Source organism: Gracilinanus agilis, chromosome 6 (genome assembly GCF_016433145.1).
Source record: "Gracilinanus agilis isolate LMUSP501 chromosome 6, AgileGrace, whole genome shotgun sequence".
Lineage (NCBI taxonomy): Eukaryota > Metazoa > Chordata > Mammalia > Didelphimorphia > Didelphidae > Gracilinanus > Gracilinanus agilis.
Genome location: NC_058135.1, coordinates 44,538,212 through 44,555,151, shown reverse-complemented (window position 1 = coordinate 44,555,151; position 16,940 = coordinate 44,538,212). Strand labels below are relative to the sequence as shown.

Here is a 16,940-nt window from a genome sequence, read left to right as displayed (position 1 = left end):
ACTGATGAAATCTGAATGCAGATTGAACATAATGCTTTTCACACCTTTTTTGGGGTGGGGAGAATATTGCTAATTTTAAAATATTTTGATTGACTTCATGAATAATGTCATATTGCTTGCCTTCTAAATAGGTGGGGGAATGATGGAGAGAAGGAAAGTGTTTGGAACTAAAAAATTTTTTTAATGAATGTTTAAAAATTTTTTAAAGAGTTATTATACCTTTGCTTGTAAAATGAAATTGATATTTGAAGATTAAGTTAAATGAAATTTATATGAAACTAGAGTTTAACTATATAATATTTGGTTATTTTCTTGTAGGAAACCACCACCACTCCTAACCCCCCACCTGCAGAAGAAGAAAAAACTGAAACCAATCAGGAGGTTGCCAACCCTGAACACTACGTTAAACATCCACTACAGAACAGGTAAGCCTTTTGAGCATATCCCAAAAGGTTTGATCTGTTTTGTACAAAGTTCCAGGCCCAGGACGTTCATCAGTGTAGGTAAGATCTGGTGTGACAACTCCCTTCATTTATCTGTAGTTTACAATTTTAGAGAATTATCTAGAGCATTTCAGAAGAAGGATTTGAACCTAGATCTTCCTACCTTCAAAATTAGCTCTATTACACTTTTATACCTCTTAGAAGTTTATAATTAATTAATAAGAGATGACATAATCCTTTAAACCTTAATCTTTTTTGCATGTATCCCTCTGGTCTTGTAATCTCCCTTCCAATTCCTTAAATAATTCTATGTATATAGTTGTCCATTAAGTTTCTTGAACTTTATACGATTTTAGGTAAATGGTGCAGAACATTGCCTACAGAAGAAACATTCTAGATGACCCATGTATATATATCTTGAGTACAGTGCAGCATTCATTTAAATAGCTACCTTTAAATAGTGCATAATGTTTTTAAGCTGAACTGTGTATCTCCCGGGCACTAGAAATACAAATTATTTTTTAAAAACAATTTCTTATAACAAAAAATATTTTTAAAAACAATCAAAACATGAAAGAAAGATCTGATACTTTATGCAGTTTTTCTTACCTGCAACCCTAGACCCTCATCTTCTAGTAGGAAGAAGAGTAGAAAAAGGAGATATCTTCATGCAAGTCATCTTTGGGGTCACACTTATAATTTCATAACATTCACTTTCTTTTTTTAAATTTTTTTTTAAAAAAACCAAACCCATACCTTCCGTCTTGGAGTCAATGCTGTGTATTGGCTCCAAGTCACAAGAGTGGTAAGGGCTAGGCAATGGGGGTCAAGTGACTTGCCCAGGGTCACATAGCTGGGAAGTGTCTGAGACCAGATTTGAATCTAGGACCCTCCCATCTCTAGACCTGGCTCTCAATGCATTGAGCTACCCAGCTGCCCCTTATAGCATTCACTTTCAATTAAATATAAAACACTTAATTGGGGTGAATAGCATTTTCCATCTTGAGTCCTTTGGAATTATCTTGGATCATTGTATTGAACAAAGTAGCCAAATCTTTCATAGTTGATGGTCATTATATTTCTGTAATTATTTACATTGTTCTGCTAGTTCTATTCACTTCATGCCTAAGTTCATATATGTCATCCCAGGTTTTTCTGAAACCACATCTCCCTTGTCGCTTCTGTAATATATCATATGCAGCAACTTGTTTAGCCAGTCTCCTAAATTGACTAAATTCAGTTAGACACAAAGCACTTTGTAAATAAATTAACATGAGGCAGATGCTTATGTGAACTGGATTTGTGATTTTCATTTGTACCATTGCAGATCAGCAACTTGTTATTGTCTGACTAATTTCTTTGTGTCATAGAGTGGTAGTTTTATTTGCCTCATGGTCACCCAACTAGTATGTGTAACTTTTTTTTTAAACATTTATTAATATTCATTTTTAACCTGTTTACATACTTTATGCCCCTACTTTCCCCTTCACCCCCCTGCTCTCCCCCCACCCATGGCTGATGCACATTTCCACTGGTGTATGTGTAACTCTTAAACACATATTTCTTTCTGAATCTGAAGCTGGGCCTCTATCCACCATGATATTAACTTAAGCCTCTTTTAATTAATATTTGTGGTTATACCTATACAACTTATACATACTAAAACGATTTACTATTTCCCCATAACCTTCCCCCCTGCCTTGAAATGATTTAGTTAACCCACTTTTAAATAATCAAATCTAAAGAAATAGTAGTCCTTCTAAAATAATTTACTGGCATTCACACCTATAGTTGGTCTGTTACAACAGCATTGATAAGAATATCCATCAAAGCCTTGATTAATCTTGATTAAAAAAAATTGTCCCAGGAACAGTTTATTAGTATTTTATGTATGCATGGATAATAGTATAAAGCACAACCAGGAAAACCTTTAGTTGAAAACAGCCTCTGAATAACAAGAAGAAAAAGCTCTTTCTGAGTTCTGTTTAGTTGATATTATAATTAAGGTTCCTGGTTTATCGCACCTCCCTGATCTATCAGCTTTTCCTTAACAGTTCTTTTTGAAGGATGATAGATTAGAATCCACAAATGGAAAGAGCAGACAATGATGTTGTGATACTCAAAGGAATTGATTGTGAAATGTTAGCTAGTCAAGGACAGGAACAGAAGAAATATTTGGCTCTTTGTACATATTAGAGAATTTGCTATATTATAACCTGGTACAATATTTGATAATGATAATAGAGTTTGGAGTGCTCCCTTTAAGAGTTGGTACTTGAGTTAAGAATCTGGGAAATTCATCAATCCAGAACCCTTCCTTTCATTTCAAATTGCATATACAGTGATCCCACCTATCGCAGGAGTTATTATGTTCCAGAGACCACTGTATTAGGTGAAAGTCCACAAAAGTAGTGGTGTTATATTTATTTTATTATATATATTTTAAGGCTTTATAAACCCTTCCCACTCTCCTATAAACTTTTCCCATACTTTTATTAACCTTTCCCACACTTGTATAAATAATACTGAGCCAGTCAACGCTCAGAACACAGGACACAGAACACAAAGCTGTCGTTGGTTGCCTTTCATTCCATCAGCCAATAGTGTGTTGTGTATAATCTCATGTTGGCAGACTTGCACAAGCAGTAGTGGAGTACTGCATTTCCATTGTGGACAGTACAGTATTCATCTGCAAAATCCTGCAATATGGTGAAAACTCCACAATGTAGAATTAGATTTTTTTTAAGCTGTGATAAGTGAATCATGATATAGGGAGAGAGATGACTTTTGAGAAATTACAAATGTCTATAGAATAGACTAGATAGTAATCTTAATCTCCAGTGCAAAAGTTTATATCTCATTTTCCTTAACTCTTCTGTATAAAGTTCCTCTCACTGCTATTTTCCCTTATTGGAATAATATTCACCTCTGGTTTCAAAATTAACAGTTTTGGTTTTTTAATTTTTAGATGGGCACTCTGGTTTTTTAAAAATGATAAGAGCAAAACTTGGCAAGCAAACCTTCGTCTGATCTCTAAGTTTGATACTGTTGAGGACTTCTGGGCGTAAGTAACATTTTTTATTTTGGGTTTTTTAAACTGTATTTAGAGTAGTTTACTTTTTTGATCATAACATTTGTCATGTTTTTATGCAACTTTGGGGGTCATTAACCATTAGTTAAATCAGCCTTGTTAATAAATTCTATGGTCTGAACAATGTGAATATTAAAACTATTTCCTAAGAAATTACATATGGATGTCCTGAGAATCTTCCCTTCTCAGCAGCCTTTCAGTCCCTGGCAAGAATATCATACCACTTTCCTTACTGTCTCTGAAAATATTTGACAGTGGCATTTAAAACTTGTCACAATACTGCCTTATGACTAGGAGTTCTAGGGTCATATTAGGAGGGTGGGAGGGACTGTCTGATGGTTTGAATTGCTCTAGCCATCATCCATCCTTCTCATGTACTGTGATCTAGGGTCCATTATGTGTGGTCTGTTTATGCCTCTGAAAAATAGTGACCAAGCATATTTAAAAGAAGCATATTAATGGCTGTATTAGTTGTTGTTGTTTTTTTTTTTGTACTTGTTGGTTGCGATGTTTTTTTGTTGTTGTTTTTAATCCTTACCTTCAATCTTAAAATTGGTTATCAGTTCTAACTCAGAAGAATGGTAAGGTCTAGGCAATGGGGATTAGGTGACTTACCCAGAGTCACATCTAGGAAGTATGTCAGAGGCCAGATCCCACGTCCTTCTAGCCTCAAGCCTGGCTCTCTACTAATTATGCTACCTAGTAGCCCTGGTGATACATTTCTTGATTCTTTTCACACTGTACTAAATAAATAAGCAAAATCAAACTGGAATAGAACTTTAGTTTACCAGAAAGTATAAGTTGGTTAATATATCAAGAGTACTTACCACTTTGGAATTGTATGTGGAAAGAACCTGTCTGGTCAGATAATTCTACTCCTACTTAGATCTAGAATCTCAGTATGCCCCATCTGGGACAAATGTCCACCTGCCTTCAGGCAAATTAGTCTTTAGGTCAAGTAGAAATCTGATTCCTATTTGAAGATAGCTAACTTGTTTCTTCCAAGACTTCTCTCTATACTCTCAGTTCCATCAACCTCATATCGGATAATCTGGCTCCTCTCTTCTGGATTTTGATCATCTCTCACTCAAGAAGAGTTTCCAATTTGTCAGTGACCCTTCTAAACATGACTGCCCTTTTCTATCAAATTATCTTCTTTAAATGCTGTATTATCCTACTGACTCATTGAATTTAAAGACCAGTGATGGCAAACCTATTAGGGACTGAGTTTCCAAACTGCAACCCTCAGGCCACATGTGAGCACTCACTCACCCACAACCCACCCCATGTAGGGTAGAGAAAAAGTGCTCCCATTGGGCTGCTGGACTAAGGGGACGAGTCACATGAAAAATATTCTCAGGTGTGCAGAGAGGGAGAGGAGAGCAACCCTCTGGCATACGTGCCATAGATTTAACAAACATGGTTATAGATCATATGTGCCATAGATTTAACAAACATGGTTATAGATCCTGAGATTTTTTTCTTCTTTCTCAATGAGAAAATTTGAGGATGGAATGAGGCAAAACTATTTGCATGTAATAATGAATGTAAATGAGCATTTATTTAAAACATTTCATAAATAAAAATTTGTTTTGAAATTAAACACAAATTTCATAAGTTTTTTTATTCCTGTTCTTTAAAGTTGTTAGGATTGTACCTTTTACTTGTATAAAAAGGTTGCTTTCCCAGAAGATTGCATTGATTTTCAGTTGTACAATGAAACACAATGAAATTTCATTTCAAAACCACTGTTCCTACCAAATTTACAAAAATAATTATTTTTGTAAATTTGGTAGGAACAGTGGAACCTCAAACGTTTTATTTGATTTCTGATTATTCTTAAAGTTGAGCATGTTTTCAAATTACTTCATAATTTTTTTTCTTTGGTGATTGACCATTTATGTCAAGAATCTTTTATTTAAAAAAGTTTGCCTTTGTAAAAATTAAAATAATTCTTTATGCAAGATGTTGGGTTTCTAATCTGACTTATTTGTCATAATTTTTTCTTTGTTGTTTTTCTTTCCATTGGATCTTTTTAAAACAGATTTATTTTGATATATTCTGCATTAATTTCCTCTATTTGTTCATTAGAACAAAGTAATCTCTTCACAATTCATACCTAGTCTGAATACCTGGCCTACACACATTCCAAGTTCATTTTAAAAATAATTCTTTTATCCTGTTATATTTCTTTTGGCTTATCAAGGAACATTTTCTGGATATTTTGATTGATGTATTTCTATTTTCAGTTAGATATTTTTTCAAGTAGTGCTTTCTAGCCATATCTCCTATATAAAGTATAGTCGTTGTTATCCAAATGCCTAATTTTACATTTTAACTGTTAAATTTCATCTTGTTATCATCAGCCCATCATTTCAGGCTGTGAAGTTCTTTTTGGGCTCAGATTGCCTCATTTGAAGGTGATATTTTTTGGTCACAACTTCCTGTCGTTTGCACATTTGATAAATATGCCGCACATGCTATATCGTCCAAGTCATTATTTAAAATTTGAACAAGAAAAAGGCCTTGTATTCCCACCATTTTGAAAGGTCAACACTTTTGTATCTTATTAGTTATAGCAGTCCATTTTTTTATCTAGTATCCTCTTCTCTCCTTTTTCATCTCCCTATCCTTCTTTTCTTCTCCCCCCCACAAGGATATTTCATGAGAGATATTGTCAGCTATCTCAATGAATTCAGACAAAGAATGTCCATGGCTTTCTCCTGAAAAGCTTAGTCATTTTTGACATTTAAAAAAAAAAGAAATTGGTCAGTTTTGTTATAATCTGTTTAAATCATCCGCTCTCTTTAAAATGCTCACAAGTTTAATAATGTACTCTATAATCTAGATTCACCATTTGACTCTTTCTCTACTCACATAGCTACCACCCTTAGCTCATTATTGAACAGCCTGCTAATTACCACAAACTCTTCACCCACATTCAGTCTAGGATTACAAGCATACTACTACCTCCATAGTGATTTTTACTGTAAACACAAAATCTGATCATGTCTTATCAACAACTCTAGTGGCTCCCTTATTGTGCCTCTAGTATCAGTTATAAACTCCTCTTTCAAAACCCATCACAAGCTGGCCATCAACCATCTTTCCAGCTTTGTTTGACATTTTGCCTACCCCTCCTACACTGAAACAATTCAGTCACTGACTTTCTTTCTGGTCTTCTCCTATGGCACTTTTGTCTTCTGTCTCCATAAAATTGCCTGAGATACATTCCCTCTGTTACTTCCTCTGCAGAATATGTCTTCCTTCAAAGCAAAGCTCAGAGTATCCCTGTTATACTTGAAGCCTTCCTTGGTTGCACAAATTGCTAGTATACAGGCCTCTTTTCTAATTTATTTGTATGTGTATTCTCCTTTTATTTATTTTATATATACTTAGATATTTGTTGCCTCCCCTTTTGGATGTAAGCTACTTGTAAGTAGGGACCTTTTTCCTTATTTGTATCCTCAGTGGCTAGTAGCATAGTGCTTAGCATATAGTGGGAGATAGATTTGCTAGATGGAAGTGAATGAGTATTTTTGGAGCATTTACCATATGCCAGGCACAAGTATAGTATAAAATACATTAATAATAAGCACATTAATAAATGCTTTACTTATTTCTTAACAATCCATTCCTTTGATTTTCCTTTATACCACAAACATTTATTAAACGCCTACTATATGCCAGACATTGTTACAGATACAAAGAGAAACTAAAGATAGTCCCTGCTCTCAAGAAGATCACAGTCTAAGGGAGGAGACAACATGCAAACAATTATATGTGAACAAACTATATACGATATATATTTAATAATGGCACTGAAATTAAGGGGGATCAGAAAGTAGAAGATGAGGACTTAGAGAAAACCATAAAAGCCAGTAGGCAGAGATGAACAACTTTCTGTATCCGTTATGGACAGCCAGTGAAAATACTGTATAAATTGGGAGATATGGAGTGCCTTGTGTAGGAACAACAAAGATCCAGTGACTCGGGATCACTGAGTGTGTGGGGATAAGATGTAAGAAGATTGTAATGGGAGGAGGTAGCCCTATTTTGAAGAATTTGAATGCCAAAAAATTGGATTTTGTTTTTGGTTCAGAAAGATTTATAGAGTTCATTCAATTACGGACATGGTACAGACTTAGACTGAGTTAGAGGTAAAGAATGGACCAGGTTCAAGGAGATTTGAGGTAGGGAGACCATCCAATTACTGTTAGAGGTGATGAGAACGTATTATACTAAGATGGTGACAGTGTTAGAGGAGAGAAGAGGGCATAGAATTGGCAGGATTTGACAGCAATTGGAGATAGGGAATGAAAGTTAGGAGTGAAGGATGATACCTAGGTTTTGAGCCTGGGTGACTGAGAATAGGTGATACTCTCAATTGTAAGAAAAAGTTAGGAATAGAGGAAAGTTTGGGTAGGGAAAGTTAATGTGGGTCGGTTAGGGACATAGTGAGTTTAAGATGTCCATGGAATTTCCAGCTTGATGTTTCTATAATAGACATTTTTTTTTTAAACCCTTAACTTCTGTGTATTGACTTATAGGTGGAAGAGTGGTAAGGGTAGGCAATGGGGGTCAAGTGACTTGCCCAGGGTCACACAGCTGAGAAGTGTCTGAGGCCGGATTTGAACCTAGGACCTCCCGTCTCTAGGCCTGGCTCTCAATCCACTGAGCTACCCAGCTGCCCCCCTATAATAGACATTTAAAGATGGGAGACTGGAGGGGAGAACCGAGGTTATGACTAGATAAGCAGATTTGAAAATCACCAGATAAGGATTATAATTGAATCCATGGACACTGATGGGGTATCACCAGTAAAATAATATAGAGGGAGAAGGCGGCCCTGGACAAGGGTGGGTGTGGGGATCATTCACACCCTGTATTCAAGGGTGTGACCTGACTGAGGATTTTGGGGCAAAAGAGACTAAGAAGGACAGGTGGGAGAGCTAAGGTAGAGTAGTATCACAAAAACAGGGAAGGATCAACTATAGCAAAGTAAGAAGGATGAGGATTGAGAGAAGACCATTCAATTTGATAGTTAAAGATCATTTGTAATTTTTGGAGGTTCCATTTGAATGCCAGACTGCAAAGAGTTAAGGAGTGAGAAGAAAGGGAATAGTAGCCACTCTTCTGGAGCAGTTTAGCCATTGTACTATGATGCAGTTCTCCATTATCATGTTCACTTTTCTCTGTTTATTGATACCCACTGTAGTTTCTTTCTTTTTTTTTTTTTTTTTGCTTCTACGTGACCACAGAAAAAACTACTACAAATGTTATAGTATATGTGCAAACTTTTCTTTTGGTCTGTGGTCTCCTTTTAGGGTATGTATCTAGGAATGAAATTACTGAGTGAATGTCAAAATTTTTTCTCCCCAGAGCTATTAGAACAAACCACAGTTCCACTAACAGTGTATTAATGCGTGTCTTCCCCATGGCCCCTCGAACATAGACTATTTCTGTGTTTTATTATCTTTACCATTTTGATAGGTGAGATGAAGATGAAGTGTTGTTTTGATTTGTACATGTTTGTTGATAGTTTATATTTCTTTGAAAACTGTTTTATACTTTGATCACTTATTTGTTAAATAATATATAGTTTTCTTCATGTACTTTCTATTGGTTTGCTCCTAGCTGCTTTCTGGAGAGACTAGCAGGGCCTTACATTGTTGGGACCAGATATTTGTTTTTTTGTTTTTTTGTAAGGGTGTGTGTTGGGTTTTCCAGGATTCCTTTAAGACAATTCATGTTTGTGAGAAAACTATAGGGCCTGGTCGAAGAAAGAGTAATGTATTTTGTCTCCTTAAGATGCTTCAAGGATATCACTGTAGCAGGTAATATAGTTCCTTACTCAAAAAGGTAGAGTGTTAATACTGAGACAATACTCTTATAAACTTTAATTTATTCTTCAGTTGGTGTGGCAGAGGAAAATGGATAGAGATCATCCTGGAAGTATAGCAGTATTTATACCTTTTACAGTTACAAGAATCCCCTTCACTTCCAGAACAGTATCTTACCAAAAAGGGGAATTTAGTAGCATGTGAACCATGAATTGCCAAGTTCTTGTCTTAGACTTATCTATAGAGATGAGTAGAACAATGTTTTGTATTCTTTCTTGAGACATTTCCCTCTAATTAAGAAAAGCCATCTGAGACTTACTCTTTAGTGCTGGCTTGTCCTGATATGGAAGTAACCTTGGATCAGCTCAGCAGAGGGCAAGCTCCAGCAGATCTCATTAAGATGGAAAATATAGGCCTGGTGACAGACTATTTATGTCCCTCATTCATGGACCAGCCTTATCTAGGGTAGAGTGATGCATTATCAGTTTTACCAAAGGATGATTTAAGGCCACAGTAACCATCAGATCAGTTTGTGTTGGTGGAAGAGAGTACTTGAACTAATAAAATTTTAGATTAATTATTTGAAAGCTTTATGTAGAGCTTCCATATTAAGATCAAGTTATGAACCTAGTATTATATACATCGTTTCTGTGTAGCTTGTATTTTTAATCTGTGTGAAATATGTCCTCCCCAAAACTGTCATATAGGGAGTCCATAATTCATTGACAGGATCATATAGCTGAAAGGGGGACTTCAAGAGAGCATCTAGTCCAGCCCCCTTTTTCCAGTGAAGTGAGTACCTACATCATCCCAGATAGCTACTCTGTTTTGGTCTTGAATATCTTTGGGAATTGAGTACAATTTAGGTTCTCTTATTGCCTATGTTCAAGATAATCTTATGTCCATCAAAATATTTCATTTTTATGTGCAATTTCTTGTGCTTTTTCCAAACATAGACAATTATTAAATTACTACTCAGCATCCTATTGTAAAGTTGATCTTTATGTCAGCAGAATGACATGGCATCTGGAAAAGAAAAAAAAAAAGAATGCCAACTTAGGCTATATTAGAGGCATGGTGTCCAGAATATCAATGCCACAGATTGTAGTTCCATTTTGTCCCCTTGGGTCAGACCACATAGCAGGTGATCATTTTCACTTCTACATGACACATTTTGGGAAGTAAATTGACACAGTCTGGAGAGCATCTAAAACAAGTTAAAAAAGGATGATGAGGGCAAGAGATCATATTCTATGAAGGATCAGTTGAAAGATCTCAAGATAATACCTATCATGAAATAGAAAAGATTTGGTCAGGAAATGATAGCCAGTATTTGAAAGACTGCCATATAGAAAGAAATGATGGAACAGATTTGTTCAGGCTTCAGAGAACTAGAAATAATTTATGAGTATTGCAGAAACAGATTTAGGCTTGATTTAAGGGGAATAACAATTTTAACGATAAATATAATAATTAGGACTATTCAAAGGTATAATTGAGGTACTTTGGCAGATGACAAGCTCTACCTTCTCTGGAGATGGGAGAAGGTGGTCATCAAAGGAATGGTTTTCAAAGTCTGGGTTACCACTTGTTAGGGCTATAGTAGTATCAGGTCCCTTTCAACTGTTGAAAGTTTGTGATTCTACTTCATATATTTTAAAACAGGAACTAAGTCATTGTTGTAGTTCTCTGCCTCAGCTAGATAATTCATTTCACTTAAATCTTTTAAGCCTTCATGGTCATGTAGATTCATACATATTCCCCACTGATCTTCTTATATTAAATCAAGTTCAGATATGATATACTGATATTTTGGCATTACAGAAGTGTTAGATATTTTACATCAAAAACAATTGCAGTTGTCAGAAAAAAATTCTTGAACTTTATTCATGAATGAAAATCAGTTCAATAAGCCTATCTAAATTGCTAAGTAGGAATATATCTAATCTTGTGATCTATTTTTTCATCATAGTCTTTAAAGGTGATAAAGCTCTTAACTTTGCCTCATTTTTTTTTGTTCATAACTGTCATTTTCTTTTACATAGTTTATACAACCATATCCAGCTGTCTAGTAATTTAATGCCTGGCTGTGACTACTCACTTTTTAAGGTATGACTTATTAATTACTGACTCTAAAATTAAGTGGATATGAATCATTTACATATGTTAAGAAATATTCCCATATACTATGAAACATGGTCTAACAATATGCATATAGAAAGATAGACAGATACATACATATGCATTGTCAAGTAGTTTTTATAGGTATATTTTTATAATAAAAACCATTATCTTTATTCTGTATATAGTGTGTAATGGTAATATAGGTTCAAAGGACTACCTATTAATGCTTCTCTTCTGTTGGAGTATTTATGGAGATTATTGAGATTTCAAAGGGATTTTTTATTTGCAAATACAGGAGGGGGAGTTGTTGTTTTTGGTTTGAACTCTCTAGTAATCATTTTTCTTAAGTGGTGTCTGATAATCTGCCCTTAAATTTTACAGGATGGAATTGAGCCTATGTGGGAAGACGAAAAAAACAAACGAGGAGGACGATGGCTAATTACATTAAATAAACAGCAGAGACGAAGTGACCTTGATCGCTTTTGGCTAGAGACAGTAAGATTTTTTAAGTTTAAAATAATTTTTCAACTGGCAATTTTAGATTTCTGGTGATATTCCAACTCTTTGGAAAGAGGTTTTCATTACATAATGGTCTTTCTCTTGTTTGAAAAGAGAATAACATTAGCAATAGTAATTGCTAATATACCAGTATATTGGCTAATATAATTAGTGTAGTTAATACATTTTAGGAGGTGCATTTGCTTGATCAGTGAATCACCCTAAGTATCTTAAGTGAAAGAAATAATTTGCCTTTAACAAAGATAACTTGCTTTTTTCCTTTGAGTTTAGGTCATGATAGGATTTGCATAGTTTTAGAGTTTTGATCTTAACTCTTGGCTTTTCACTTCATAGTCTATTCATTACATTGTTGAGATAACCAAGAGACTGTCAGTTTAAACCCATATTTTTAAAAAATTCTTAAAAAATTTTTCAGTATAACTGGATAGTATATTCTTTTGTAACCTAGTAAAAGTTTGAAATATGTAAAACTTACCTGCTCAAATATTTACTGAAAAAATCTGTAGCAGATTTTTTGGGGAGTTGAATTTCATCCTGTTTCTTAGTCATCTGACTAACCGTGCTCAATGATGAAATGAAGGACAAATTGAAAAGCCACACAGTACCAAGTGAACTGTGCTCTTGGAGGGGCAGAGCCTTAATCAATGATGGCTGAAAGTTGGTAGAGTTACCTATTCTTTGTGTGTAGTGTGTGCACAAGGTTACAAGTCATTTGTAATGGGGCTTTTTTTTCTTTCTTAGCTGCTGTGCCTTATTGGAGAGTCATTTGATGACTACAGTGATGATGTGTGTGGAGCTGTTGTTAATGTTAGAGCTAAAGGCGATAAGATAGCAATATGGACTACTGAGTGTGAAAACAGAGATGCTGTTACACATATAGGGTAAGCCTCATTTAAAAATATATTACTAGGGTGTTAAAGCTTGAGAAGGAAACATTTTTATTTATGGCTTGAGTTAACTTCAGTGCCGTATAAAGGTTTTCATGAATACTTTTCATTCTTGCAAAATGCTTTAACTAGTATGTGGTCCTGTTCTCATACTTGATTAATTATTCTGTCTCTCACAGATAATATTTCTCTTTGACCAGGAATAAAACATTTGTTTAAGATCACTTAAATATTCCCCCATTGTATAAAGTACTATTATATCAAAATTTTGTTTTCCAGCCTTTTCACACTTATTTTCATATCAGTTATGATACATTTGAAGTATACATTGCCAAAACTTTTTAAATTCTGGGGCATAAGGGTGGGGATAAAGAGATCACCAACGAGACTAAAATATGGACAGATTTCATGCTAGATTTTCAGAATCTTCATTACTTTTGGTTTTGATTGTTGCTTTAGATTGGTTATAACTGTATTTAGCCATTCTGTGTTATAAACACATTTATAGTAATATTATTACCGTAAGAATTTGACAGGGATTTTATTAGATTATCCTTTGCTATTTTGCGTCAAGTAATAAGTAAATAATATATAGAATGGTGCTTAGAGATCTTGAAGCAAGAGGGATCTCAGTTGGAGTCATGCTTCAGACTCCTACTAATTGTGACTGTATACTTCTTAAAACCTTATGCACCTTATTAAGTTATAAGTTATAAATGAGTTGCTATTCTGCATTGGGGAAGATAATTGCCAAATAAGGCATTCCCTACACTGAGAGATTCATTCCCTACACTGAGAGATTAACAGATCTATATTCTCCCCTGTATATGAATTTATTTAGTGTGTGTTTTGGATATGTCTTTAGTTTTTTGTTTTTCTTTTTTTCACCCTTACCTTCTGTCTTAGAATCTATTAATATTAAGTATCAGTTTCAAGGCAGAAGAGCAGTAAGAGAGGCATTTGGGGTTAAGTGAGTTGCCCAGGGCCATATAGCTAAGAAGTGTCTGATGCTAGGTTCAACCAGGATCTTCCATCTCTAAATCTGGCTTTCTATCCATTGAGGCACCTAGCTTCCTCCCACCACCACCCCCCCAACCCCCCATCCCACCCTTGATTTTTATTTGATATATAATTCTTGGTAAAAATTAATAGGTAGTAGCCCCCTTTTTTTTTAATTTATTCATTCATTCATTCATTTATTTATTTATTTATTTGTTTATTTATTTATTTTTTTACCCTTGTACTTCAGTGTATTGTCTTATAGGTGGAAGATTGGTAAGGGTGGGCAATGGGGGTCAAGTGACTTGCCCAGCTGGGAAGTGTCTGAGGCCAGATTTGAACCTAGGACCTCCTGTCTCTAGGCCTGGCTCTCACTCCACTGAGCTACCCAGCTGCCCCCATGTAGTAGCCCTTTTTAACTTGAATATTTTTTCTTTGTACTTTTAGTGTGTGAATTTTTTTACCTATTTTAAATGGATTTCATGGGTTCCAGAAATTTTCAGATTTAACAAGCCAAATTTTTTAATCAGCCTAAAAATTTAGGTAGTATAATAATCTCATCCCACTTAGCCATATGAAGAAAATGATGTAAAGTCTCTCACAAATAATAAACATCATAATTGAATGAATAGCAGTAATTGTTTTTAATGAGTTCTGCTATCTCAGCATGCATGTTTTTTGCAATCAGATAAGCATGGATTTGTTTTCCAATTCTTTATATCCTTCAAGTTTTAGTTGCCTAGAAATTCAGTTGATTATATAAAAAACTTTTTAATCTTTGTTTTCCGAGGAAAGATATATTTTGATAGTATTTCTTTTTATTAATATATTAATGAATTGGTATAATCAAATAAATATATTTTTCTATATTCAAGGAATCTTAAATATGAGAGCTATGTTTATATTATTGCAGTACTTCAAACAGCTATATATTAGATACAATTTCTGTCAAGGGGAGATGACAGTGAAAAAAAAGGACATTTGTGTTTTTTTAATGAAATGTTCTTATTTTACAAAATTTACTAATTGAGTTCTTTGGAAAGTGCTTTACAACATATTTCAAGGATTTTTACATTTTGGACCACATATAAACCACTTGGTAGCTCATATGTTTCATTTTTGTGCTGTGTTTTGTCCTTCCATTTTTCCTTGGATCAGCTTCACACAAATATATTCCTCTTGTATGGAATTTTTCTTGTTCTGTTGATATATTATAGCACCAGATTGGGAGACAGAAGAAACTGGGTTCAAATTGCATCTCTTATTAACTTCCTTGTTTTCCTTTTCTGTGAAAAGAGGAAAATAATACTTTGACCACCTACTTTATGAAATTATTATGAGGAAAGTACTATTTAAAATTTTCAGGTGCATTATTAGTTAGCTTGCTTGTTCTGATCAAACAGATTGATGTGAAACAAATAATCAGCTTGAGAAGTTAACGTGTCCAAATGTATCAATAAATGGAAAAAAATGCATGCGTTTGTTTTATTCTCTACTTCTTGTATATATGTTCTTGCCTAGAAAAATAATGATGCATAAACCATCTTTCTGTGAACACAAAATTAATACCCTTTTTCTCTTTTTCCCCTTTTCAGGAAGGTATACAAGGAAAGGTTAGGACTTCCTCCAAAGATAGTGATTGGTTATCAGTCCCATGCAGACACAGCTACTAAGAGCGGCTCCACCACTAAAAATAGGTTTGTTGTTTAAGAAGACACCTTCTGAGTATTCTTTCATAGGAGACTGCGTCAAGCAATCGAGATTTGGGAGCTGAACCAAAGCCTCTTCAAAAGCAGAGTGGACTGCATTTAAATTTGATTTCCATCTAAATGTTGCTAAGATATATGAGAAGTCTCATTCGCCTTTGTCTTGTACTTCTGTGTTCAAATTTTTTTCTATTTTGACTAGCGTAACCATTATCCCAATCAAAGAATTACAGTACACATCATCCCCAGAATCCATAAATGTGTTCCAGGCCCACTCTGTAATAGCTTAGTAGAAGCATTACTATTACAAAAACATTTATCTATCCACAATATTCAGAAAAGAACTCGCATTTCTTCACAGAGAATTACTTCTGTTGTATATTGCATTGTATGCAGTAACATATTTTACTGGTTTGGAAGAGTATGATGCATACCATTTTCTAGCAATTTTCTTTGTTTCTTTTTTACAGCATTATTTTTTGCTGTAATCTATGCTGATGGCTGCTAGATTTAATTTATTTGTTTCCCTACTTGATAACATTAGTGATTCTGATTTCATTTGGTTTTTTTTTTGTTTAGTTTTGTTTTGGTTTTTTTTTTTTTGTTTGTTTTATTTTTTGCTCATGTAACATTGGTGAAGGATCTGGGAAATATTACATAAAGGTGGAATAAACATTAATTTCGTGCATTCTTTGGTAATTTTTTTGGTTTTTTTGTAACATTAGAGCTTTGCTACAAATTTATGCATTTCAGTCAAATCAGTGATCTATGTTTGTGTGATTTCCTAAACATAATTGTGGATTTTAAAAAATGTAACATCATAATTACATTCCTTACTAGATATAGTATGTCTGTTTTTGTATCTTATGCTGTATTTTAACACTTTGTATTACTTAGGTTATATTTTGCTTTGGTTAAAAAATGGCTCAAATAGAAAAGCGGTCCCATTCATATTAAGACAGTGTACAAAACTGTAAATAAAATGTGTACAGTGAATTGTCTTTTAGACAACTAGATTTGTCCTTTTATTTCTCCATCTTTACAGCAAGTATTTGTATTTTTTTTTGTTACAAGGCAGTCTCTACTGTGTCTTCTATTGTAGTATCTTCCAAGAGAATAGCATAAGTTTGGAGCTCTAGTTTGATTATTATGTTTATTAAAATTTTTAATAAATTGAATAGGTAGTACCATATACATGGAATTAAGTTGATGTGGCTTTTTTTTTTAACCAAGGTAATTTTCCTATTAACTCAATATATTTTGATGCTACTTGTTTAGCATTTAATTCTTCATGAATATTTTGACCCTTGAATGCATCACTATTGGAT

At 34.2% G+C, this 16,940-nt stretch overlaps 1 protein-coding gene across 2 annotated transcripts in view; it reads left to right on the top strand.

The window, feature by feature from the left end:
• Window positions 1-16,626, top strand: part of EIF4E (eukaryotic translation initiation factor 4E) — a 55,622-nt gene extending 38,996 nt beyond the window's left edge. For both annotated transcript variants that reach the window (XM_044680453.1, XM_044680452.1), the window contains 6 exons: window positions 319-425; window positions 3,412-3,507; window positions 11,423-11,486; window positions 11,883-11,996; window positions 12,762-12,901; window positions 15,502-16,626. In XM_044680453.1, the coding sequence (XP_044536388.1) occupies window positions 319-425; window positions 3,412-3,507; window positions 11,423-11,486; window positions 11,883-11,996; window positions 12,762-12,901; window positions 15,502-15,616 (636 nt within the window). In that variant the 3' untranslated portion in view covers window positions 15,617-16,626. The remainder of the gene's footprint in view (window positions 1-318; window positions 426-3,411; window positions 3,508-11,422; window positions 11,487-11,882; window positions 11,997-12,761; window positions 12,902-15,501) is intronic.
• Window positions 16,627-16,940: the final 314 nt, after the last annotated feature.